At 37.6% G+C, this 27,010-nt stretch overlaps 1 protein-coding gene across 5 annotated transcripts in view; it reads left to right on the top strand.

Moving 5' to 3' along the window:
• The first annotated feature begins 671 nt into the window (after positions 1-671).
• The window catches only part of LOC577159 (cerebral cavernous malformations protein 2 homolog), a 53,364-nt gene continuing 27,025 nt past the window's right edge, over positions 672-27,010 (top strand). The window contains exons 1-3 of one of the 5 annotated variants that reach the window (XM_030983143.1): positions 672-835; positions 17,189-17,380; positions 26,104-26,187. In XM_030983143.1, the coding sequence (XP_030839003.1) occupies positions 809-835; positions 17,189-17,380; positions 26,104-26,187 (303 nt within the window). In that variant the 5' untranslated portion in view covers positions 672-808. Of the gene's footprint in view, positions 836-8,410; positions 8,970-17,188; positions 17,381-26,103; positions 26,188-27,010 lie in introns of those variants that run through there. The other 4 variants (XM_030983142.1, XM_030983141.1, XM_030983145.1 and 1 more) reach the window with 4 other exon arrangements.

Below are 27,010 nucleotides of genomic sequence, written 5' to 3'. Positions count from 1 at the left end.
GGTCTATTACGTCTACAGCCGGATCTCCCTACAGCCATCGGGACAGCGACGGCACCGGCTCTGGCAGTGTCACACTCAGTCACAGTGACTGTCTCAAATAAATTACGGACAGCTACAGTTGATGCGACAGGCTCTTCTTTCTGCACTGAAGAGCGACTGATGTATCATAGATTTCACCATGACGAACCGGTACTCTTATCGAAATTGGACGACGACCTATAATCACAAGCTATCCAGCTTCGAGTTGACATTCTCTTGTATTTTATCTTGCTCGGCTGATAATGTACACAACAGTTTGTTGTTTACGATCTTAATAGCACGTAGTTTTATTCAAGGCCAGGGTCACTAAAACACAGCTTAATTTTGTATAAATATAGACAATCTCTACAGAAAATAAATAATTATAAACAAATTGCATCTTCTAAAAAAGATAAATCCTTGTATTAAATACTCAAAAATGAACGTATTTTAGTTTTCCTTTATATTTGCTATTATTACACATACATAATAGACTGTAGGAAGACTACGTATTGAAAGTCGCTCGCTCTGAAATGTCTTTATTTTTTTCATAGGACATGAAAGCCAATTTTGTATGCAAAAGTCATTGTGCACGCAGTCCGTTACCATACTACGAATCGCGTTCGTACAGTACATGCATTGTGTACGTACGGAACGTACACTATTATATGGAGAGATTTAATGCCAATGGAAGCGAGGCAGCGAACACTTCATCAATGTCCAAAAGTGAACCCTACCCGGCAGCAGGGTAAATCGGATCAATATCAGTTTTCTTAAATGGGGTGTTGTTATGGAAGGAGGCCATAAACAAAAAGCGGTAAGATATTTCTGTATTCTTTTTAATTAATCGAATTAAACGATAATAATTTCAGCCGGTGTGTTTTTGTCTTCTACGCCGTAGCCTTCCCGCTTGCCTCCTCCCTTTCGTATGTGGTGGTATTTGCGGGGCTCGGAGCCGCATCTCGCATTTTGCGTGGATGTGCGAACAACCAAAATTTCACTTCCCATCCCCTACTAATATTCTTTAATTGTTTAAAAAGGGACTTTGTGCATTACCGAGGGTATTAGTTCTAATTTATATTTTTATTCATAGATATGTCGTAGTTTGCGCAGATAACGAGATCTAAAGGACCACACCCAACAGTGTACAGACTATTCATGTCTCTAATTCCCTGAGGATAATGTGCCTAGCTGAGCGGGGCGATTCGTGAGGTGGTCCCGTACATTTGTCTTGGAGCTGGTCGCTCCATACGTTGACTTATGGTTTTAGAGCAGAGAAGAGAACCAGTAAAAACAGATTGGATTACTTAGTATTTGTTAGTTAGTTTTGTATTTAATAGACAATTGTCCTTAGATTTATTCTGTGAACATCAATCATGATGACAACATTCTGAGTTTGACAATGTTACAAATGTGCATGAATTGCTCCAGATCCATATTTGAATGTTCAACCCTTTTTTCAATAGTAAAACTGAAATAATAAATTGAGGTCAAGATATAGAGTCTTGAATAATTATAATATTAATTTGTCTTTATATTTTGATTTGCCTTCTTTTATTTGGATTTTATTTATAGGTCTAGTTATAGGTCTACATACATGTAGATCTATTACTAGTCTACAATGTATACAGTATGTAGACAATTTACAAAAAAAAATTGTACTTGTACATGTAGAGTCTGTATTTAATTAAGTACTGTCTTCTCATGTGCATGTTAATTTGTAAATCAGATATCATTAAATGGAAATTGATGCATATTTTTCACAAATAGATTATTCTCCCCCAAGCCAGGATCATGCCATTTTTATGCCCATTTATGGGGAAATTGTCAGCATGGCAAGAAAGTGTATTTAGACTACTTTATGTAATGTTTATACTTTATAGAAACCATGCAGTGTTGAATGGATACAATGCATGATGCAATGCATTGTACTTTTGTAGGAGTGGTATTTCCTTGCCTACATTATTTTTGTTTTCTAATAATATTGATACAATTATAAATTATTCCTTTCACGGGCTGGGCTGAATGATAACTAATTTCTAGGTGATTGGCCCCATGTTTAGTATTGGCCTTTTGTGGGTGATTTCAATATTTATAATCAATATCAAATGGCTGATACTCCCTTTTATTGTACAGTTCATGTATTTTATGTCCCTTTTGAATTGTTTTAAACTTGATAAAGATGGTACATGTACAACTGTACATGTAGCGAATACGATTTTAGGGTCATTCTAAATACCCAGTATTGGCAGTACTGCCCTCCCCCTTCCCCCAACAACAAATTACAACAAAATGAATGAAACAAATAATTGAAAAATATAAAGTAAAAACAGAATTAAATAAAGTATATTAGTGAAAAGTTGAGAATAATTGAACTAAAAATAATACAAATTTGGGTCCATACATTTTCCTACACAACTTGGCAACTCTGCATGTAAAATGTAAAATGTATAATTCTTTCCCTTGTAATCTGTTTTCCAGTCATTTTGCACTGTTACTTACATTGTACATGTATCAAAATCGAAAACCTAGATGGACTAAAGAAAACATTTTCTTCCAAGGTGAATGGATTTTTAAAATCATAAATCAAATGGAGAGATGTTTGCAAAGGCAGTAGCAGGGTATCTGCTTTTTTATTTTACAATTTTAAAGTTTCCTAACTTTCTATTCATTACTGGTAATTACATTGTAGGTTTACTTGACACTGTCACAGTTCCTTTCACTACCATCTTCTTTTAGTATTATCATTTATCAACTTGGACCCAGGGTGGACATACAGGCTTTGCAGGAATAAATTTATGGCTTACTAATGTACAGTGTATCAGGCTGCAGTGTATGTTCCAATGCATTACATGTATGTAATGCAGAGCTGCCAAGTCTCCCGGATCCTGCGGGAGACTCCCGGATTTTGACCCAATATCCCGTTTTCCCGACCCCATGCAAAAATCTCCCGGATTTCCAGATTTTAAGTTGTATTATTTTCATAAACGACTGTTTCACAAGACTAGCATGTTGAGTTCGTACGTACGTATACAAACACACGGCAATTCTGTAATATGAATTTTCCTGTTATCCAGTCGTCGAATATAAATTTACCGTGATATCGTACTTTATTTAACAGCGTAATAAATGAGAGTTACGCCGAACGACTGGCGGGCTAATCTAACAAACCATTGGGAACATGTGATAATGTGAGTGGTGTTTGTGTGATAGCAATTCGCCTGCTTGCTCTGCCGGGCGGCTTCCTCGCCGGCCCCCGTAGCGTCCCGGTACGTTGGTGCCGGTTTCCGATCGGTCGCGTCAGAGCAGCCAGAAGTTGCACTGATACAACAAGCAGACTTTGTCTGCTGCGATCGGCCCAAAAAACTGCACATTTCAACATCAGTTTTTGGATTGATTTGGGGACTTTTGCGATGTGATTTTTAAGTGGATTATCATTTGATACCAACATGGCAGTGTTACTGCAGAGTGGATTTTGAAGCCGACTTTTTTTTTCTGATCTCCTTTGCCGTTGGGAACGCATCGATATAACTTGCATCTTCCGAAGGCGTAAGTCAACTTTGTCCAAAACAAGGCTGTATTTTGCTCTCTGTTTGAGTATTAAAATATCATCCAGGACAATGTCGAAGTCGAAATATTATCAGAAATATAAAGATGACTACCACTTGGAATGGCCTTGTGTTGGGAAATCTACGAAAGGCGAATACTACGCATTTTGTACAGTTTGCGGCGCAGATATCTCCATCAAGAGTGGGGGAAGAAATGATGTATTTCGCCACATCACATCTGACAAACACAAGCAAACCGCGAAAGCAAGGGGCAATACAAAAGGAATACAGAGCTTTTTCAGGTTAGTATGAACAGTTCTTAGATTTGTAAAATCGAGAAATAGTCTACCCCTCTATACCATAGACCTGAGTTCATTTCGTCAGTAGTTGGGGACCTCATTAATCTCCCTAAAACTTAGACTTACTCATAAACACGTGTGCGGGACTTGAAGGGTGGATTTTCTCACGATTTTATGTTTTTATTTGAAATACTAATCTGCACGTTGACTGTTTTATGCCAGTATCATGAACTTTAATAGTTTGTTAGGTTACACACATTGCAAGACAATAGCATCATTTTTATGAATTGCTTCGATCCTTAGTTTTGAAAATTCGAATTTGACCGTTAAATCGTATTTAGCGCCCTCTCTCGGTAACAATGATGTTTTGTTAATTATCTGGCATATGCAAGGTTATTTAAAAGATTTGACCACAGAATGATAAAAAAGAATAAATTCTGAAATTTTCATCCAATTCTGTGCATGGGAAGGTGTTCTTTATCAAGGAAGAAGATTTTGGAGAACCCTGCATTCACATTCTTAATAAGCAGCTTAATAAAACCTTCCAAGATATGCTTGTTAGATTCGTGCAGCCAACAGTGATTGTTGAATGTTCTGATGTCAAGAAAGTGCAGTATGGTAAGAGAGATTGCCAGAAGTCAGATAAAGATCTAATGATTGGAAAAGATGCCAAGGAATACCTGGAGAGTACAACAAGCCCAGAAGATGATTCTCCCCTTCGTCTTACAGATGCTGATTTGACATACTTCTACTTGTCGGTGAGGAAGTATTATGAATCAGCATGTGACTATGCCTTGAAAACCTGGCCACTAGATGTTAAGTTCCTTAAGGAGGCTGAAGTGATTGATGTCAGTTCCAGAAGAGATGTGTCATTTTCATCTGTGCAATACTTTGTTGAAAAGTACCCTTGCATTTTGAACAGACAATCAGAGAATGGAGACCTGGACAAGCTTGAGCTGGAATTTGCACAATACCAGGTTGAAGACTTTTCAGGGGAACCAGAGATCCTGAACAAAAACTTGAGAATAGACAAGAAATGGTCTGCAATTTCAAAGATGGAGGATGGCAATGGCTCAAAGAAATACACACTTCTGAGCAAAGTGATGAAATCTTTGCTTGTGATACCACATTCCAATGCTTCATGTGAAAGAGTTTTTAGCATTGTTAGGAAGAACAAAACTGATTTCAGGGGATCAATGAATTTGAAAACACTTCAAGCACTCCTAACAGAGAAAATTGCCAACACAGATGTCCCATGCTACCAAAGGGAGTATAGCAAGGACCTCCTTAGCAAACTCAAGCAAGCAACCTACCAGTCACTTCAAGGAAAACCCTCAAGCACACCCCAGTCCTTGCCTTCCACAAGTACATCCCCCATTTCACAATAGAGGTAACAGGAGTTCATAGTCTGAAATATGATGTGAAGTTCATATGTTATCAATTGTATGCAAATAAAATGTGCCATATCAAAGCCTTCCATTTTGAGAAATCATTGAAAAAATGTGTTCTAAAAGGGTTTCAAAGAGGCTTAAAACCAAGAGCTTTTGGGGCCTGCCCCCTGCCCCCCCCCCCCCCCCCCCCCCACCAGGGGCACTAAAAGGCCATTCTTGGTTCCCGCCAACAATGAAGTCGTTCGATGCTGCTCTCTCAGAAATCTCCCTGATTACCCAAATCAAATGTTGGCAGCTCTGTGTAATGTTGTATTTAAAATTTAACCTTTTGATATTGCAAATCAGCTTCTTTATATTAAAGACGCATTTTCTTTCAGAAGCCTTTCAATAGATTGGATGTACATGTACATGTACATGTACGTCTACATGTAAAGACTGTATAATCGTTACAAATTTACATCTGTATGTAAATCAATTTTTCAAAGGAGTTATTAATCAAAGTGAAATAAAAGTTATAGAACATTGTATAGTAGCTTCTCTGTAAAAGTCATGATCATTAGGATTGTCTCATATGATGTTATTAATATTTTTTCCTTTAAATCTTTATTGCTAATATCATATTAGTAACAGTATTCATCATCACCATCATAATTAATGTAATTGTACTGGAGAAGATTTTGAAATATTGCATCAAGTTCAAGGCCATTTAGTACTTAGTCATAGACTCTGTAGTGAACACCGAAGAGGACAGAGTAGGTTAATGTACTTATAAATAAAACCACTTTCATAATCGGTGTCAAAGAGGCGTTAAACTTCAACTTATACAAAAAATAACAATGTTTTAATGACGTCACTATATGGACCAATACTGCCCAAGCAGACGACATCCCATAAAGAATGAACATAATTGCAAAGCTATTATTTGTCAAATTATAATGAGTTTAGTGTCATATAAATGTAATGGCATGTCGAACCATTCAAAAGGGGATATGACCAGATTCTGATAACTAAAATCTTTTGCTTGTAAATACACAGGATAGGGGTTAATTAACAATCAAAGAAACCAGACTTTCAAATTGAATACCCCCCGGAATGATATTAATGACGGCCTTTGTTCCCTCTTGAAACGCCGAACATACCGCGGTGTGAGCAGCTGAATATACAATGGCGTCTTATTTTGTTTACAAGCGACAGATTCCTTAATTTTGTATCGCTGCATTTGTCATCAAAATAAAAACATGCGCGGGGTTTATAGTGAGGCAATAGATTATACATTTAGCCTGACGGTAGTCAAGTAAGAGAAAGATCTCAAGGGAAGATGAAAACACAGGCACTGAAAATGTGTGAGATGTTATGGGACATCGTCTGCTTGTGCAAATCATGTCCATACTGTGATCTTACACATCTCAGCAGCGTTCGCAGAGCTCTTCAGGTGCTATGCCGGGGCTGTATTTAAGCGTTTTGTAATATAATAATCATTACTTCGAATGTTTCCAAGCATTGAATTTTGATAACCTTGTCGAATCAAAGTTTCAACTTTGCAATAATGAAAATAAAGTTAGTTTTTAAAATCAATGAATATCTACTTGAAGGGGCCTAGTATACACATGGATGTACATGTACTGTATACAAAATCACGTGTAGGCCTTTAGCCTTGTTCACGTACATGAAGGCCTATAGATGTGTCATTTGCCAGCCTAGTCTGAATACAATGTATCAGACCCGATAAGATAATGAGTATGCAGGCATACTGTACGTGTATCTCATCTCGGAGGTTCTTTTTTGTGTCTCCTGTAGATTCTTGTGTGTCTCCTCACTCTCCTGTACGTTCTTGTGTGTCTCCTGTAGATTCTTGTGTGTCTCCTGTATATTCTTGTGTGTCTCCTGTACATTCTTGTGTGTCTCCTGTATGGTCGTGTGTGTCTCTTGTACGCTTTTGTGTGTTCCCAGTAGGTTTTTGTGTGTCTCCTGTACATTCTTGTGTGTCTCCTGTACGTTCTTGTGTGTCTCCTGTACGTTCTTGTGTGTCTCCTGTACGTTCTTGTGTGTCTCCTGTACGTTCTTGTGTGTCTCCTGTAAGGCTGTGAAGGGTAGTCGAATGCTCGAGTACCCGCACGGTTGACAACTACTCGGGTACGATTTCTCGTACCCGAATATTCGGCCGCAAATTTTTTTTTTTTTTTTTTTTTTAAATGTCCAGGCCGACGCTTACCCGTGCCTGGGTGAGCGGCGGCCGCTGGCATGGTGCCGTCAGTAAAAATGTTTCCCAACTCGAGCACTGTCAAACTCACCACTCAGAAATTGGGACCAAATGTCTGGATTTCTGCTTGGACTTGGAGGAAAATGGATTATTCTGCCATCTTTGGTTTTTAAAACAGCATTGTTCACTGTTATTATTATTATTAAATCGGCGCCTTCAACTGCAACTCAAAGTAAAATTGCATGCGTTTTCGGCGACAGAACTGGGATACTGCTCCAGTGGTATGTATGGTGGTGGCAAAAAGAAAAATCAAAAAATAAAAAAATCAATAAAAACAAAAATAAAAAAAATAAAAAAAAAACAAAAAAAAAACATGACGTCCGAATACTCGAGTATTCGCCTGTAAGCATGGGAGTGTACTCGGGTACCCCATTACACTGTTGTGCACAGCCTACGTTCCTGTGTGTCTCCTGTACGTTCTTATGTGGCTCATGTACGTTCTTGTGTGTCTCCTGTATGTTCTTGTGTGTCTCCTGTATACTGTGTCTCCTGTACGTTATTGTGTGTCTCCTGTACGTTCTGGTGTGTCTCCTGTAGATTCTTGTGTGATTGCCAGGTCAGGCAGCATGGATTCCCTTGTCTATTTGTTACAGGAAGGTGTTGAGACCCTTCATTAGGTGATAACACCTATCCTCTAAATTAATGCTGATAGATCCAGATGACTAGCGCCCTTTGAGCGGCCCCCACTTAACCTTGGACACACCCCTGCTTAGCTGACCGTTTCGCCGCCCAGTGTCCTAAAACTCTGCTCATTACTTTTTTCACCCAGTCACTGTACATGTAGCCTTCTGGCCTGCTATCTGTATTCGCAATCAATATTTACTGGACAACATTTGTGCGCGTAAAAACTTACACATGTTTCGACTGAGGATCTGTGTTATGTATCTCAAGAGTGTTCTTCTTCGACTTTGAGCGATTATTCTTGTCCAGTGGGGTTTGACCAATTTTCCACTTTTATTTCAAGTACACCTGTCATTCCAGAACATAAGATGGGAGGAATTTAGATTGCTCTGTGATTAAAAAAAAGAAGAGTGTCATTCAGCCTCGAGCGCAATTTAATTTTCTGCATTCTTTACTTCAAATTCATGGAGGGTTATCTCTAGCTCTGTAATTAGCATTTTATGTGCTTCTGATGATCAGAAAGTCGACGTGGGATTCATTAAGTGTTGCTTTGAGAGTTTTAAGACTATGGGTGCTGGCATTCTTGGACTGAAGTTGGAGTAGAGTCAGCTTGTGTAGGCCTTAGCCAGGAAGGGGGCATTTAAGCGCCTCAGTTGTATTTGTGGAGGACATCCAGCGTTACTATAAAAGCTACTAGATCATTTGTGGATTCTTGTATATGAGGAAGACATGTTTTAATGCTTTTTTTTAAAAGCGGAATGCTACTTGTATCTTGATTTTAATCATGGAGAAGGTGATTATGTGTTATCATGTTTCCATGGCATTGTATAAGGTAAGAATTTGCATCTTCAGTCCATCCATTCCCCTTTCTTTCTCTCTTTTTCTCTCTCTGTCTCTCTCTCTTTCCTGCTCACTACCTTTATCTCTTTTCTCTGTTTCCTGTGATCCATCTGGCTTCTACAGATTTTGTAGCAGCTACAGTGTGCTGTACATGTAGCTGCCCTGTCATAACCTTTTCATTTGTAACATTATTGTGGACTCTTCTTCCCCACCCCCCTCTCTCTCTCTCTTTCCATCTTTTGCCTTCTCTGTCTCTACATGTATCTGCAGACTTCAATCTAGGCCATATCCATGTACAATCTAGATTCTGTACTACTACTTTTTGTTGAAACTCTCTCTCTCTCTCTCTTTCTCTCTCTCTCTCTCTCTCTCTCTCTCTCTCTCTCTCCACCTTTGTCTCTTTATCTTTCTAATCTATCTGCACTATCTGCACTGCATCTGCACAAGAAAAGAACATACATGTAGCACTAAATGACAATGTCGAATTGATATCATAGTGTTTTGCTATACATGTATATTGCATTCCCACATTTCATTCATTCATTCATTCATTCGTTCATTGGTCCGCTCAGTCATTCCTTCTTTCCTTCCCTCCCTGTTTCCTTCCTTCCTCCATTTATTCGTCTATCTCTCATTAAAATTATTTATTCCGTCAGAATTGATTGATCATTCCTTCATTTATTGATCGTTTCATTTCAAATCAAAGAACTTCACAAAAATAAAGGCCCAAACTGTACATGAACATTAAGGTCTCCAGGAAATTCATTTTTCAATTTATAAGTGCCACTTCTACTCGAAAAGCTGACGTCAAGTGTAAAATGTGAACACTGTAAGGCACAAACTGTAGCCTGAACTACTAATATTATTTGCAGCCACACCAGAGTTAGCAGTCCATGTTTTGGCGTGCTCTCATTCACCATAATCCCTGCAGCAAAGCCTGTGCTTTGTGCCTTTCAAGCGTTGCAGGCCATTGAATCGCAGTGGAGTGAATTGAAAAGGGGGCGTGACCCCTATAGCAGCTCGTCATTCATCAGTAGTAAGTTACACCCAGCCAAACCCTTCTCGCTCTATAATACTGGAGGACATTCAATGCCAGGGATAGTAGCATTCAGTCATAGTTGTGATGTACAGTTGTACACTCTACACAATTTCAATGTACAGTACAAATGTACATGTTTGTCAATATGCCAGTGCTATGCAGTACTTAAATAATACACTGAATGTTGCAAAATGTGTGCTACATGAATTACTACATTTACTTTCAAAAATGATAAAGACTATTCACAGGCCTTCATGTGCATGATGCATAGTTGAATACTGTTGATATACATTACTTCAAATGTGGAGAAAAGGACTTGGAAAAAATAAAATAATAAAGAATAGTGAATACACTCTGGAACTTCATCTGTATTATAAATGCTCTAAGATGGGCAATAGTTCTTTCAAATCTTGTGATGTTCGTCCATTATGCTATTGACTACTTTTATGAGAATTTTATTGATTTAGGAGATAAAATCATTGAATTGGGAGAACATTTTTTTCATATTATTTAACACCCCCAAACCAAATTAAACTATAAACTAAAAAAAATATTTAGAAATATTTTTTAAGGAAAAAAAGAAGAAAGGAAATAAAGAAGAAAGAAAGAAAAAACAACAACATGATGTATGGCCAGACACTATAAACTACCGTAGTCTATTTCCATAGATTCCTGCTCTAAATATATGAAAAATTAAACAGACTTCCAAAAAGCGAACAAGTGAACGAGGCTGCCTACATTGTTCATGCACAACATGAATTTAGAGCATAGAAAACAGAGTTGGGTAAACTTTCTGTCTCATGCCCTCAAACTGCGTACATGCCTGGGATAGTGGGACTGTTGCATTGTGTACGGTACTCTTACAAACCTCTAATAACAATAACAAGAAAAAAATGGGACAATGAAGTTCACAGCGAGCCTGCAGTCCCATAAGGCCTGTCCTCATCAGCTGAAGATTGCCAAATAGCCCGCTATTTCTGATTTGGGAAATAATCCAGAAGTTACAAATTGTGTCTTCATTAGCTCAAGATATTTTGCTTAGCGTTCGCGCATAGTGTGAGTCTTCGGGCTGGTGAAGACGCACTGGACAACTAGCGGGATATTTCGCAAACTAGCCCAAGATATCTTTGGATGATTATCTCAACCAAATATCCTGCTAATTGCAACTTCGGGCTGATGAAGACACAAATTAACTGGATAATTTGCGATCGGGATAGTTCAAATAGCGGGATATTTGGCATTCTCGAGCTGATGAAGACGGGCCTAATGTGCCTAAAGTTCCATTGACTCGTGTTTGCCAGTGAGGCATTGTTCTCGGCATCGTCAAAGTCACATGGTCTGAGAGTTGGAATACTATTGTGTATTGTCGTCTGCACTTGCGCTTGATTCATCCAATATGGACCCCCAAGCCAGGAATGCAAATCGACTCTGATCGATATCTTCCCCACCACAACAAGTTCTCAAGTAAAACGACGAATAAAATACAAGGGAGCAATGAGCAATTTACAAATGTAGCTCCTGTCAGCGCTAAAAATGCTCGATGGTAAACAAAAATCCCATATAATAGTTCAATATTATTGTGAGTTACTCACACTTACATGTACATCATCAAACCCTACTTGTAATCCTAAACAAGCTCCTGCAATCTGAAAATTATTTAATGCACTGAAGTACTTGTACTTAAATGCTGTGAACAATCAAATTATTAGACAGTCAACACCCCAATAACCTTGAACTTGTTGGGAATGACTTTTGTACAAGAAGTTTAATACACAAGTGGTAAAAATTGTGCAAGTGGCTCTACTCTCTATTCAAAGTTTTCTTCTTTCCAATTTCCATCTATTCTTTATAAAATCTGTGTCCTGCACCATATCTACATGTACATGTACATGTACATGTACATAAATAATAGATAAATAATAGGTACACATACATGTACATACATGTACATGTAAACACTACTCCAAAGCTTTTTAAAAATAAAGGTTTTCCTTTGCAACTTGAAAGATAGTCCAGCCTCTGTACCGTTTTCGTTTAGCGCACCCAATCAGCTGATAAAATAACACACCCTCAATGTTGAAAGTAGACCTACACTGTAGCCATTCCTCTAAATCTGGGTCCTGAATGACGGAAATTTGGGGATTGCGCGATCAGTGGAGAGACCGCGCTGTGTGTGGGGGATAAAGAGAACGAACGGACTGAATCTGGACTACTTGAAAGATTGCCTGAGGATTACTTTACATAGCAATACGTAATATATGCAGACTGGATTTCAAGTGTAGAGGTTTGTTCATGTACAGGTACATGTATAACAGGTTAATGGAAATATTTGTCAGTAGGTCCACATGAAAAAAAAAACATCCATAAATTTGTTTATTTGCTGTCAAAACATATAGATTACATTATACCTTGATGCTGTTTTAGGGCAGATCTTCAATTTGTATGCCACTGCCTCTTCCTGTTCATTGTTATGCCAGGGCTGGCATGGATGAGGGGTATAATCCTTGCAAACAAATCCCTCTTAATCCCTTTGACAGCAAATCTCCTGTTGCAGTGGTTGCAGTGTTGCTCACCTTGAGGTGATTCACACCTTGTACAAATCATAGTCATGCTCTACTGATAATCTGGGGGTGTTTCACAAAGCATTTTTTCAGTCACAAATGACAACAATCAGTGACAAATCTGCTGATAACCAATCAGAAGCAAGGATTTCAGTAGCTTATAACACAAACAGTCATTTGTCACTGATGACAAGTTTTGTGAAACACCCTCCTGCTATGGAAGTCACCCAGTGATAAGGATACACATTTACGTGTGTCCTGTAGTCCTGTGTCCTGTAGACATTTTATAGTAAATGAACCTCCACCAACATGCAATTGTTGTTCGGTTTTGAACTCTAGGTAAAGCTAAAACTAATGCAGAGAGTGATTTTTTTCTCCATAAACTTGTCTTTAAAGGGACCAGTTTTGGAAACGCCCCCCTCTCATAATATGAAATGGAAGCTCGTATTACCAGTCATGTGAAAGAATATATTTTTTTTTACTAATACGTGATAATACAAATTTTGCCGGGAAATCCTACTATTACCTAGCCTACTATTAAATTGATATATTTGGTAAATTATCATATCGATCCGTCCTGGATAGATTTCGCATAGTCCCATATACATCTTTCTTTTGTACAGTGCTTGTAACTTTACCAAGACTGGGTCAAATTTCTTATCATTTTGATGATTCCAGAACCTTGCAGTACACACCAATACGTACATATAGTACATGTATAGATGATCAACCTTATCTGAACGATTCCGCAACGTTTCTTTCACAACGCAATCGCATGATCAGAACTGGTGTACTGTACATGTATCTTTAAGCAAAAAGTAACACAGAGAAAGACTTTTTTCTCCATTAACATGTCTTGAATTAATTTAAATGAATGTTATTTAGAAGAAAAAAATGTAGCTACATGTAATACCTGTTTACTGCACCAAGTTTTAAAAGAAAGTTTTAGACAAACAAATAAAAAGGACACACAATAACAAGTGTGGGGAGGAGGGGGGGGGGGGGGTGTAATGTAACTGTGACATTAAATGGGCAGCTTGGCATTTGAAGAAATTCAAAAATTAACAGTTTACTTAATATTTCCCCAGCACCTTCACAGTGGAGTAGTAGTTTATAATTTGTGTGTGTGTGGGGGTGGGGGGGGGGGGGGGGAGGAAGTGGCTTTGTATGTTGCTTTTTCTAATATATGACATTTTCCTGCTCCTGATGAAAGTGTCTGCATGATCTAGCGAGTAGCATTCTGTAGGAGGGGGGAAAAGTCGAGGTGATGATGATGATGATGATTATATAGCAACCCAAGAGAGCATCCCCGGGGAGCCATAAAATATCGCAGAAAGTGAGTGATTCTGTGGGGCAAGTGTGAAATTCTCCGTATCTCTCTATCAATAATCGCTCGTGACAAATTGGTCTAACGCCCTGCAACAGTTGGGTGTGTATCGTGAAATTTTGTTTTTTCATCCTCATTATTGCCTCCAAAGCCCAAACTCTTCTGACATGCAATTTGATGATAATTTCCCCAAAGGAAATTGGCTGGAATCGTGGCTCAATACCATGCCAGCTTTTTTTCTTTCGTACTGTAAAGTGAGTGTAACTGCTGCACTTTTTTTCATTTTATGTGTAGCAGAGTACTAGTGGCTTTTACTAGTTCAGGTTTCTTTTTTTGGCGAGACCGTCTTTAAGAATTTCACTAAAGACAAATTAAGGGTAGCGACAGGCAGCAAAAGGATCTTGAAATTTCATTTTCTGATGACTTATGCTGGGAGTTTCTGTAATATTTATTTGAGTCTTTTAAATTCAAATAAAATTCCCCATCTGAAGTTACTGTTACCCTCAAGAAAGAAAGCAGCACCTTTTTTAATTTTTTTTATTCAAAACTCTTTGCTAGACTTAGATACAGCTCAAGAAAATTCTTGATAATTAATGAATCAGAAAATCATAAGTCCTTGTAGTCAGTCCTACTTTATAATAGAGTTTCATGTATTATAGCATTGTCAGGGGCTGAGGATTGCTATGAGTGTGATGAGTTACTATGCAATAGAAGAGTAGAATAAAAAAATGTTCACAAAAACTCTTAACCCTTTTCCATAACAGTTGCTTAGCAGAAAAGTCACATAACTGGTTTTGAATATGGAATGCAACAAATAAGTTGTAATGGATTAAATTATTTTTTACAGAAACTGAATCTGAATCGTTTGTCTAGTCCAGGGTCCTGTTTCTTAAAACTTGATATCAATAACAAGTTATGAATAATGATAATTGTTAAGCTACTGAAATCCTTACATTTGATTGGCTGTGAGCCGATTTGTCAAAGATCTGTGGCAGTTGTTATCGATCACAAATTTTATGAAACAGGGTCCTGATCTTGTACTTGTGTCATAGGTAATTGAAAAGTAAACTCACTTGTGTTTCAGTTCACCTCCATGGGTTCAACAGTATTGACGCAACAGGGGAAAAAAAAATAATAAGGGGGCTACATTTCAAGCTTGATTGCATGAAAATAACACTATTTCATTTGTTTTGTATTGAACTCTGTGCAAATCGGGGGCTAATTTGCAACCTCACCTCTGTCTACATGTAGGTTCAGCCCTAGATTCAGAGAATATGCTGAAACAAAGATGCAAAGATATGATTGCTCTTTATTTTTGTAAAGAAACAGAAACATTTCTGCCACTGATGGTTTGATACTCATGTCCTTGGTAAAAAAAAAAGGGGGAAAAAATAAAGAAAGCTCTGAAACAAAGATGCAAAGATTTGATTGCTCTTTACATGTATTTTTGTAAAGAAACGGAAACATTTCTGCCATCGATACTCATGTCCTTGGTTAAAAAAAAAAGGGGAAAAAATAAAGAAAGTGCTGAAACAAAGATGCAAAGATTTGATTGGTCTTTACATGTATTTTTGTAAAGAAACGGAAACATTTCTGCCATCCATACTCATGTCCTTGGTAAAAAAAAAAGAGAAAGGAAAAAATAAAGAAAGCGCTGAAACTAAGATGCAAAGATTTGATTGCTCTTTATTTTTATTGAAACAGAATGTATTTCTGCCACTGATACTCATGTCCTTGGTAAAAAAAAAGGGGAAAGGAAAAAAGAAAAGAAAACGCTGTCCTTGTTCAGCCCTTACTTCAGGATATATATGATGAAACAAAGAAGCTGAGATGTGATGGCTCATTTAAAAATATACAAAAAGCCCTTGGGCTTAGAACAAGGAGGAGGAACGAAAGGATATCCTGCTGTAGGGTGATATGATGATCTAAATAGTTGGATGGGACACACCTCTTCCCACCTTTATTAGAACAATCTGTCACACTATGCAGCCAGGCTTACACCGGCGTACGCCCTAGCGGCCCTACGTGCATTAATGAATGTTCATTAACACTTTTGATACCGGCATAATTTTTTATGTAATGGAGAGTCAAAGGGGTTTCTCTTTCATACTACGCAGCCAGGCTTACACTGTACAGTGTATGCCCTACGTGCATTAATGAATGTTCATTAACACTTTTGATACCGACGTAACTTTTTATGAAATGGAGAGTCCTGTCATAACCGTCATAAGTTTAACTTCTTGGACATTCCAGAATTAACACGTGTTTCTAAGGGATATCCACAAATTTAGATTCATGATAGTCTCATGAACTGGCCCATGGAGACCTTTGCGATTATAATTAAAGAGAAAATATGAATTGAAGGGTACATTTAAATGAAAATACATTCGTGATCAAGGTCAATGATTGAAAGTGAAATGCCCTTTTGTTGCATGATTTAGAAACAAAACTTTTCACTGAATAATCTATTTTCTTTTTATTAATGTTTTGTTTATATGTGTACCGGTATGCCAACTTATCAGAAAATTAACCAAATCACTATCTACATGTACATGTAGTAAACTGCAGGAAGTAGGCTTTAGGAATACAACCTTTCACTGAATAGAAGCTTGTTTTCTTTATATTTTGATGAGTACATGTTGGCATCGTGCCCATAAATGGATTATAACAATGGATCCATTTAATTGAACTGTTAACACCCAACGACCAAGCCCAGTCTCACAGAGGAAGGCAGTTTAAAAAAGAACAACAAAAATGACCTCAATTCTTTTTCTGCATGAATTGTAGTGTTATGGGTTTGTTAGAAACTGCGTTGACATTTATGTCTGCTTAAAATTAACTGACAAACACATACATGTACATGGTGATACTAGTAATATAAATGTTTTAAATGAGTGTAGGCCTATATTATGTTTGCCAAAGGAATCATATATAATGTTGTTTCTTTCCTCCTATTTCCTTTTCATTTTATTGTCTGCAAATTGTCTGTACATCATCATCATTGCATGTATTTTTACCCCATTTTCTTTTTTCTTTTTTTTTTTTCTTGGAAAACTGGTTTCAAACTAAAAATTAAAGTCTTGATCTGTATGTATTTTTACCCCATTTTTCCCCATTCTTTTCTTGGCAATCTGGTTTCAAACTCAAAATTTAAATTTTGATTTGCTTGTGTTTTTACCCCATTTTCTCTTCTTCTTTTTCTTTGCTGCTTGGTTTCATAAATCAAATTTTGGATCTACCTGTTGCTGTATTTTACCCAACTTTCTTTTTCTTCCTCTTTGCAGACTGGTTTCAAACTCTTTCCTAGCAAAACGAGAACCTCCGCCAATTCCAGCAAAGAGAACGGTTCCAACAACAGTGCCTCGGCTGCCCAACCCGAGGCTCGAAGGCAGCTGAAGACACTGGAGCTTACTCCACCAGACTTCAAAGTCGACAGACAGATCCTCATCGACAGCTATCTAGATATCGAAGTCAAGGTATTTATTATTTTATTAACTTCTTCGGACTAACATGTTTAAAAAAAATAAGAAACAGTATTGTAAATATGTGATAATGATAATAATATTCCCAGTTTATATAGCGCTTGGTACATCAACAATGTCTCTGGGCGCTTTATAGATATGTACAGTATCTGGTTATTTGATCCAGGCTTGGCAGCACACATTATATATACATTCTCCGCTCCCTTGGGAGTATCCCACCCAGGTGCCAAGTTACAGATGCTCACAGCGGTGAGCAAACTACAGTGACTACAGTGACTTTTGTCTCTTACCAGGTATCCATTCAACACCTGGGTTGAGAGTGGAAAAAGGAGGATTAATGTCTGGCCTAAGGATGTTAGTGCAGGGCTCGTATTCGACAATGGTTTCGTATGGGTTTTTTCAGTATTCTAAATGGCAGTATAACAGCAAAAACAATAGTTTTGGGCTGTGTAAATGGGCCTTTTGTGAAAGGAAATATACCAGCAGACAAAAACGAGAAACAAAAGCAGGAGGATAAAAATGAGACCAATATCATTTCCTGATTCCATAAATAAACCTTTTAATAGGAGCTTCAAGGTGTCTTTAGAGGGCAGATAGAGGGTTAAACTAAAAATGGGTTTACCGGTAAAGGTAATATTTAGAACTATGGGAGGTACAGTGTACACTGTTGCTTTTAGTGGATTAAGCAATGGGCGTGAGACTCGAGGTTCCCGGTTCAAATATAGTCGGTTCATTATATTGCTGGCTTGTCTACTTTAAAGGTACTATGTCCCATTTGCAGGCCCAAAAAATGAAAAGGTTAAATTTCAATGGCATTTGAAAGATAATACTAATTTAGAACTCCCCTTAAAAAAGAGGGGCTTGAAAATGTCTTTAAGTTGGAAAATAACGACTATTAGTTGTCAAATCGACTTACATGTAGGAGCTATAGAGCCAATAAGTAATAGTCTTGATTTTCAGACCACTGAACCGCATGGTTGTACGTTTTATGCTGCGCAAAGATTTAATCAGTTTAATTTTGGCCATTACAAGAAGTGGGTTATTGATGTAGACAAATGCTCATGTACCCTTTACAGCTCATTTTATTTATGTTATTACCAAAGAAGGAAAAAAGCCAGTCAGTCACTCAATAGTGTCTGACAGTGAAGTCTAGCAAGTAAACGGGTTTCCAAGCATAATTTGAATATTCGGACACTGCTAACATTTTTATGCCTCCGTTACGAAGTAGCCGGAGGCATTATGTTTTCGGGTTGTCCGTCCGTCCGTCCGTACGTCCCGTTCTCGTGATCGCGTTATCTGAAGAACCGATTGATGGATTCCTGCCAAACTTTGGTCATGTATGTTACTTGCAGAGCCGATGAACTGATTAGATTTTGGGGTCACGAGGTCAAAGGTCAAAGGTCACAGGGCTCATTATGTATGCAAAAACAGCTCGTGATCGCGTTATCTGAAGAACCGATTGATGGATTCCTGCCAAACTTTGGTCTTGTATGTATCTTGCAGAGCCGATGAACTGATTAGATTTTGGGGTCACAAGGTCAAAGGTCACAGGTCACAGGGCTCATTAGGTATGCAAAAAGAGCTCGTGATCGCATTATCTCAAGAACCGATCGATGGATTCCTGCCAAACTTTGGTCATGTATGTATCTTGCAGAGCCGATGAACTGAATAGATTTTGGGGTCACGAGGTCAAAGGTCAAAGGTCACAGGGCTCATTATGTATGCAAAAATAGCTTGTGATCGCATTCTCATTAGAACAGATTGATGGATTCCTGCCAAATTTCGATCATGTATGTATCTTGCAGAGCCAATGAACTGAGTAGATTCATGGGTCATGAGGTCAAAGGTCATGGGCTCATTATGTATCCAAAAATAACTTGTGAACGCATTCTCATTAGAACTGACAGATGGATTACTATTTAACTCAGGACATCTTGCAGAGCCAATGAACTGAGTAGATTTTAGGGTCATCAGGTCAAAGATCAAAGGGTCATATATGTATATGAGAAATTGCTTGTAATCACGATATTCTGAGAACCTCTTAATGGATTACAATTGAACTTGAATTTGAAAAATTTCTTCTGTTTTGGTTTGTAAAATTGCTCTATGACGGAGGCATCATTTTCGACTGCGCGCAGTCGAAGTTCCATCTAGTTATTTCACAGATAGGACATACATGACATATTCATAATTCCTGCAAAGTTCTACAGCATTTGAGGTTGGCTGCAAAAGGGACATAGTATCTTTACTACAGGTATGATATTCCTGTACCTAACATGCTCTGGGATTGGAACATGGAGCCAAAAAGAATCCATGATAATAAATAGTCATGGTAGTAGCTTCTTTGCTTGCTACAGATTAATCATTTAAAAAATATTTTAAAGTTAAAAAATACATGTATACTGAATACAGTGTATATACTGTACATGTATATGCAAATGGTAATCATGCATCCTAGAGCGAAACACTTCAAATTTTAGAAGTTAGTAGTCATCACAATCTTGCTACATATTAGCATACTGAAACCAATGGACAAAACAAAACAATTATTAAAGAGAGAGTGAGCCATCATTATTGATGTGCTATGTTGTGATGGCAACTCAAGATCGCAACATAATGTTCAGGGTGTTGTCGTTAGAGATTGATATATATTTGTGCAGTTCGTATATACATGTATATGCAAACGGTAATCATGCATCCTAGAGCGAAACACTTCAAATTTTAGAAGTTAGTAGTCATCACAATCTTGCTACATATTAGCATACTGAAACCAATGGACAAAACAAAACAATTATTAAAGAGAGAGTGAGCCATCATTATTGATGTGCTATGTTGTGATGGCAACTCAAGATGGCAACATAATGTTCAGGGTGTTGTCGATAGAGATTGATATATATTTGTGCAGTTCGTATATATATGCAAACGGTAATCATGCATCCTAGAGCGAAACACTTCAAATTTTAGAAGTTAGTAGTCATCACAATCTTGCTACATATTAGCATACTGAAACCAATGGACAAAACAGAACAGTTATTATCAGAGAGAGAGTGAGGCATCATTATTGATGTGCTATGTTGTGATGGCAACTCAAGATCGCAACATAATGTTCAGGGTGTTGTTGATAGAGATTGATGTAATTGTGCAGTTCGTACAAATGTAGGTCACAGGCATACTGTAATACTGTTTTCACACTGGCAATATTTTGCTTAACCCCGTACTATAGGTGGGGTAAAGGGGGGGTCTTAGCCCCACCTATAGTACGGGGTTAAGCCTATTCCACTTTCTGTTCAGACTGGTTTTTACCAAAGTGGGCTAAAGTTGGCTAACCCCACCTATAGTACGGGTTAACTAACCCTGCAAAATAGCAGGGCTAACTCCGCAATTGTGGTGCTAACTCCTGCTAACCCCGCAATTGCGGTGCTAAGCAAATGAATGAGAACAGAAACGAAAAATAGTCCGGTACTACGCAATGGAGCGTATCGAAGCTGGCCAGATGCGAAGTATGTCCAATCATAACATACACGATATCCGGGGTTAACGAAATGCAGTGAGAACAGCGGGAATTTTCTTATTCCGGAATAGGCGCTAGTACGGGACTAAAAACAGCGAGTGTGAAAAGCCAAAAAAATAGTCCGGGGTTATGGATAGTACGGGGCTAAGCAAAGTACGGGGTTAAGCAAAACCAGTGTGAAAAGAGTATAAGAAGCAACAACTGAAACTAAATGATTCATTGCACATTAATTTTCCACCATAATGTGGAGAATTTAGAGGAGAAACTTGAAATATGATATGATAATGAGCCCAAAGAAATGAATAAATTAAGGGACCACAAAATAATCATTTTTACTCCAGGAAATCAAGACACAAAACAACGGGATGTGCAACAGCTTGCTTTATATATACAGTGGAGTTCATATTAAAACGATGGGGTAACACCTTTTGCAAACATGTGGCCTCCGTGCTGTTCAAACACACTCATTCAGGCAGCCCGTCAGATGAATGTGATCAGATCGCCATCTACAGCGAATATTTCTGTCACCAATGAAACAAAGTTTGCTTTCAGGAATCAATTTTCTTTCATTTACTCGTCTTGTTGGAGCTCCGTCCGAGCTTCGTCTCTGAAATTATATCCTGACATTGCTTGCATGTTTGCTTTTGATGTTGGAGCTGACATCGATCGCTCAGTAAAGGAAAGGGAGGGAGAAGAGAGGGGATGGGGAGGGTAGGATGGAGAGAGAGAGTAGGATGGAAATAGAGAAAGAGAGAGAGAGAGAGAGAGAGAGAGAGAGAGAGAGTGAGAGAGAGAGATTACACTGCAGTCTAGAGATTGCACTGCAATTTGTTGATTTGGTCCCTCTCTACATGTACATGTACGTGTTGTAATTAATTTTCAGTTATTTTATCGGTCAAGAAACGTTTAAACTTTATTCGTAATATACTCTTTATGCAAATTTGAGCGTCCATGTAGATACAAAATATTTCATCTTTGGAGAGTTACTGTAGAAGGGCATCATTCCTTATTAAATGATATAAATTATTAAACTCCCTTATGGCTCTGAGCAGCTATTTTATCATAAATGTGCGTCTGACTACCATCCCCAATTTAAAAAACCTTTAAACGGGTGGTTTACAAATATTACCGTCTATACTCTCATGATACTTGGAAGCTGAAAATAGGAACCCCATTTATTGGCAGTGGGTCAAATGAAGCATTCAGAAGTGCATTAACCCCTCATCTGCAGTTCCTCATAGAACAACAAACATAGGCATTAATTAGCCGTTTTGGATACGGTACCAGTATTAGGTAACTGGGGAAGTTATTAATTAAGAGGGAGGAAAGCTAAGATCAAGCCGGTGTGAAAACAGTGACAAATGGTTTTAAATCAGACATCTGTTGCTCTGCCCTTTGATTTATATGCCTCTCAAGATCTAGCCTGATTTCAAGGTAAAAATATTTTATTTTTTTGCTCAGTGATGAGGGCTTCCCTTCCAATTCTGAGGAAGGTCTAGACTGTAGTGCACCTTATCTGTAGGCTCTGTACTTTACAGAAAAATACTGACAGATATACTGTAGGCTCAGGCTTTGCTCAAGACTTCATATTATTGTGTTTGCAAAAAATGTCAGATTAGTCCACTGACTTGACTGTCAGGTGCCCAATCCGCTGAGAAAATAATATACCCTTAATGCTGAAACGGAGATGATCTCTTTCTTTAAAACCCCTTTGTTGACAGATATATTCACAAGTAATAGAGATATGGCGCTCTGTGTGGGGTGTTTGTAAGGGAGGGTAAAGAGATGATTTAAGAAAAATTAAAAAAATTAAAAACAGAGAGATCTGGACGAGTGTCAGATTAGAGTCTGTGTCTGCAGACTGCTCCCCCTCACCCCCCTCCCCCCTTCAAGCGCTCAAACAAGTCACAAATCGGGATCCGGGAGGAAAGGCCTTGAATATGGGACAGTTGTTGGACTCAAGAATTAATTACCTTTAATTTCAGGAAAGTGGGAGAAGCGGAGATTCCAATACTGCCTTTAAAGCATTTGTCTGTGTTTTTTTTTCTTCACTCAACTTAAAATAAATATGGTTAAAAGGGTGTCTTCTTTGATCAGCATTTTCTTCTACATGCCATGAAGGGAGGTTAAGGTACAAAAAGTGAAATTTTTGGGTCAATACCATAAATTTGACAGGCTGTTCGCTGCTGGTGGACATTTATGATCCATTTGGGGCTTTATCATTCTTTTTCATCTGTTTGTTTATTTTCTTTTCAGTCCATTGGACGTCTGGAGTAGATGATTTAAGGACTTAAATACCATAAATGTACCAGAGCAATAGATCAAGAAAAAACTGCATTCATTCGTAAACTCTGTACTACATGTATGCTTTGATAAATGAAAAACAGAAAGGGTCTGTTTTTGTTTTGATCTTATGGTGGGGGTGGGGGGCAGTTGTGCAAGGTGTCTTCATTAATTGTAGATGGTCTGAGAATCTAGGGAACCTATGCTTAGAATGTGTGAGCTATTAAATAAGAAACAAAATCAAAGCAAAACAGACAAAACGGAAAACAAATAAACATAATAGCCTTAATCTACACTCATGAATTCAAATTCATTCTCCCTTCTTCTCCTTTCTCCAAGAATAATGATGATGGCAAGAAACCAATGCACCTCTCATTATGACATCAGGGGGGGGGGTGTTTCACAAAGATCCTTAGTCGAACTTAACTCCAAGTTGGATTTAACAATTATGGAAGGCCGTTTGCATCTTGAAAACATTTTGTAAAAGTTATTTTTAAAGGCATAAAATGTTGATTCAAATCATTCATATTTTCTATTAGCAAGGAGATTTCATGTTCTTGATGTGGAATTCATGAAATGTCTAAAATACTTCAATTTTTGCTTTTGAATATATTTTATTTTAAGGTTACAAATAGCTCTCCATAATGTTTAAAGTCAAGTTCGACTTAAGATATTTGTGAAACACCCCCCTGGATTGCCCTTCACATGTTTCTAGGAATTGTCAATTAACACTCAACAAGGGAGGTGGTTTCTGGAGGTGTGAGGGGAGCCACTTAGTGGCTAGAGAGAGAATCAAAGATGGAGGATAATTCTGGGGGAAATTGAAAGTATTTCCTAAAAGGATATGAACAGTAGAGGGTAATGGTATCAGCTGGGTGCTAAAGAACAGTAGCTCGAATACCCCTCATTTAGACCATCAGAATTCATGTTTAATATAATGCTACAAGAATTATATTGCTGCATTATATACATGTGTATAGGCCTACTGTACAATAATTTATTACATTTTCCTTGCTTTTTCATATAAAAAAACGTATTCATAACAAAAATGACAAAACGTATATAATAATAAAATTCATGTTTGAGCATCAATTTTAATGGAAAAAAGATTTACCACCAGGTTCCTACATTTGTAGGTTCTAGTCCGAATGTTATATCATACAAAACCATTACCTGGGTAAGGCTTACATTCATGTAAATGCACACTGATGATTGACCAGCTGTCGTTCATGTCAACAAACCTCTTCAAAACTAGTCCCTTCATAAATATCATTATTTTTACATTAAAGCCCCTTTCACTAAACAGTGATTCTTTGTATTGCATATACCTTTCGTTATACAAGTTTCATATAATTGCCTCTGGTCTGAATGGGGCAACAGTACAGTAGCAATATGACAGTCCTTTGTGTGATCTGTCCCAGGAAACATACTTTTCTCCAAGACTTTGAAGGTCAAGTTTTAAGAGGCGGTTGAGTAAGTTCTGGGTAGAGGAACAATTTTATGATGAACAGGGAGGCTTTCTAAGTTTGGTTACACCAGGGAAAAAAATATTCAATAAATTTTGAGGGCTACTTTTCAAGCTTGCTTTCATGAAAATAACTCTCTTTAATTTGTTTTGCATTGACTCTATGCACAATTTTGAGGAATCTTTTATGACTTTTGGGGGCTCTTTTTGGTACTTTGGGGCTTTTTAGCCCTGAGTCACTGTGTCTTTTTTCCCCTTCACATGGAAGAACTTCTCTTGAAGAACATAATGTTGTGTTTGAATAATTGGCTCCAAAACCATCTTGGTTCCTCAAACCCAGTCAATGAAATATGAGACTTTCAAATATTTGGTCTATTGCACATAATGTACATGTATCTCACTTGAATGTAAAATGTATGTCTTATTGGAGTCATGTGAGAATAAAAAGATTGGATTGGCATGTTAAGTTGAATTTATGTTTGACAGTAATTTTCCTAATGTACTGTACATATAGAGGTGTATTAAGATAAATACATTCAAGTAACTGTATCAAGTATGGGGCTGGGTTCTACATGTACATGTATATAGTTCAGCAAATATTCTGAATGACCAGGAAAAGTCATGGTTTATTTACCGGAATATCTGCAAAAAGTTGAAAGAATATTACATAATTTTGCATACTGTTATTATTGATTAAGAGCAACTAGGAGTGTACAATGTACAAGAAACGTATTATACCGAACTAAATGGAGATATACTTAATCAATTTCCATTTGCTGCAATTAAAGCAGAAGGGCGTTCACATTTTGACTGACATTTCACTCAACGTGATCAATATAATTTGCATTGTTGTTGGTTTGGGGTAAGAGAGCTGTCATTCAGGAATGCATTTTAAGCATACACAAGAATGGACTTGCTTGAATAGAGTAAATATTATGGGCTAAATTTAGATCCAAAATAATTATCACACTGTAAAAAACATTGGTTCTTTATTGAAGGTTTTCAATTTCACTCTAATATGGAATGCTAATAATACACAAGTCATTAGCTTTTCCTACATTAGGCAAAATGGCCTGAATTCACAAAGAAGGTTTAAATCTAACCCATGGTATAACAAACTGTGGGTTAGATTTAAATCTCCTTTGTGAATTTGAGGTTTTTTAGGTCTAAAATGGATCCAAACATGTACATGAATTAGTTGTTTAATGGCAAGAAAAAAATGGAGCAAATATAAACTTTAGGCAAGGATTGGTCAGATGTAATTGTATGTCTTAACTGATATCTTGCCTATGAATTATGACAATGGTTATTATTACCAAAATCATCCAAATTAAGTGGCCAGTTTAACCCAAATCCTTGTCAAACACAAACATGTTTGTACCACAAAAAGGAAGCTAACCTTTAAAAGTATTGCTTAGAAGTTATCCAATTTTGTTTTCTACTTTTTCTTACTTCCAGTTTTTAGGTCAACTCGAAGACATCCCTTTTGAAATCGACCCAACAAAGAGGACTGAAATACTCAGGAATATTGATTCAGCAAGGGTAAGTGTTTCGTGCCCAGACTTTTGCTCCAAGCTTTATTTTGGCAAAGATCTCTTCACCTTTAGTAGTCATGCTGCAAAACTACTTCTACTTCTGCGACGATACTCAGCAGGATCCATAAGTCAGGATGTAGTGCTGAGGAATAAACTATCTAGTTCTTGGTCTAGATGCTGGGTGGAAGTGCTCCCTTGAAGCCCTCCAGTGAAGTAGCGTCAGTAACTCTATTCCTCCTTCAAACCGCTTTCATTTTCAAACAAACCTACTATTGGCCATTTGGGGTAGTGACATTCTTATGTGTGTCTGTTTATCGGTCTGGCATTGGTCTCTGTGTGATTGGTGTTTTAGGGACACCGCCAAACTGACTCTAAACAGACTTTAAACCAAGTTCAAACTGACCGATTATTGGTCGTTTTGGGTCGTGCAATTTTTATGTTCAGACTGTGTGGTGTACCAGGGACACCGCCAAACTGACTATGAACCAATTACAAACGACCATTTAAGTGTCTGGCATGTGCGTTGGCCTGGTTTATTTTTGTCGATGTGAATGGTTTATTAAATAGGGTTAGGGACAAGTTTAGATGTTCTGTTTTGTCCACAGTTAAGTCATGAATTTGGTCAATGTTGGAAATTATGTGAAATAATCAATGAATCAAATATTATAAAGTAATGCAATAGACTAATGGGGATACCTTTTGAATGATAATAAGGTCACTTAAATCTTATCAGTGTATTTTCCTAATACTTCTTTTTCAACCACGTTTCAAACAGAAGTCAACCAGTTAAAATTTCTAGTCAAATAAGGAACACTACCTTTAAAGGTATA

This window comes from Strongylocentrotus purpuratus, unplaced genomic scaffold (genome assembly GCF_000002235.5).
Source record: "Strongylocentrotus purpuratus isolate Spur 01 unplaced genomic scaffold, Spur_5.0 spur5_scaffold_13, whole genome shotgun sequence".
NCBI classification, from domain to species: Eukaryota; Metazoa; Echinodermata; class Echinoidea; order Camarodonta; family Strongylocentrotidae; genus Strongylocentrotus; species Strongylocentrotus purpuratus.
Note: the sequence above shows the minus strand (reverse complement) of the source record. Positions and strands in the feature narration are given on the sequence as shown.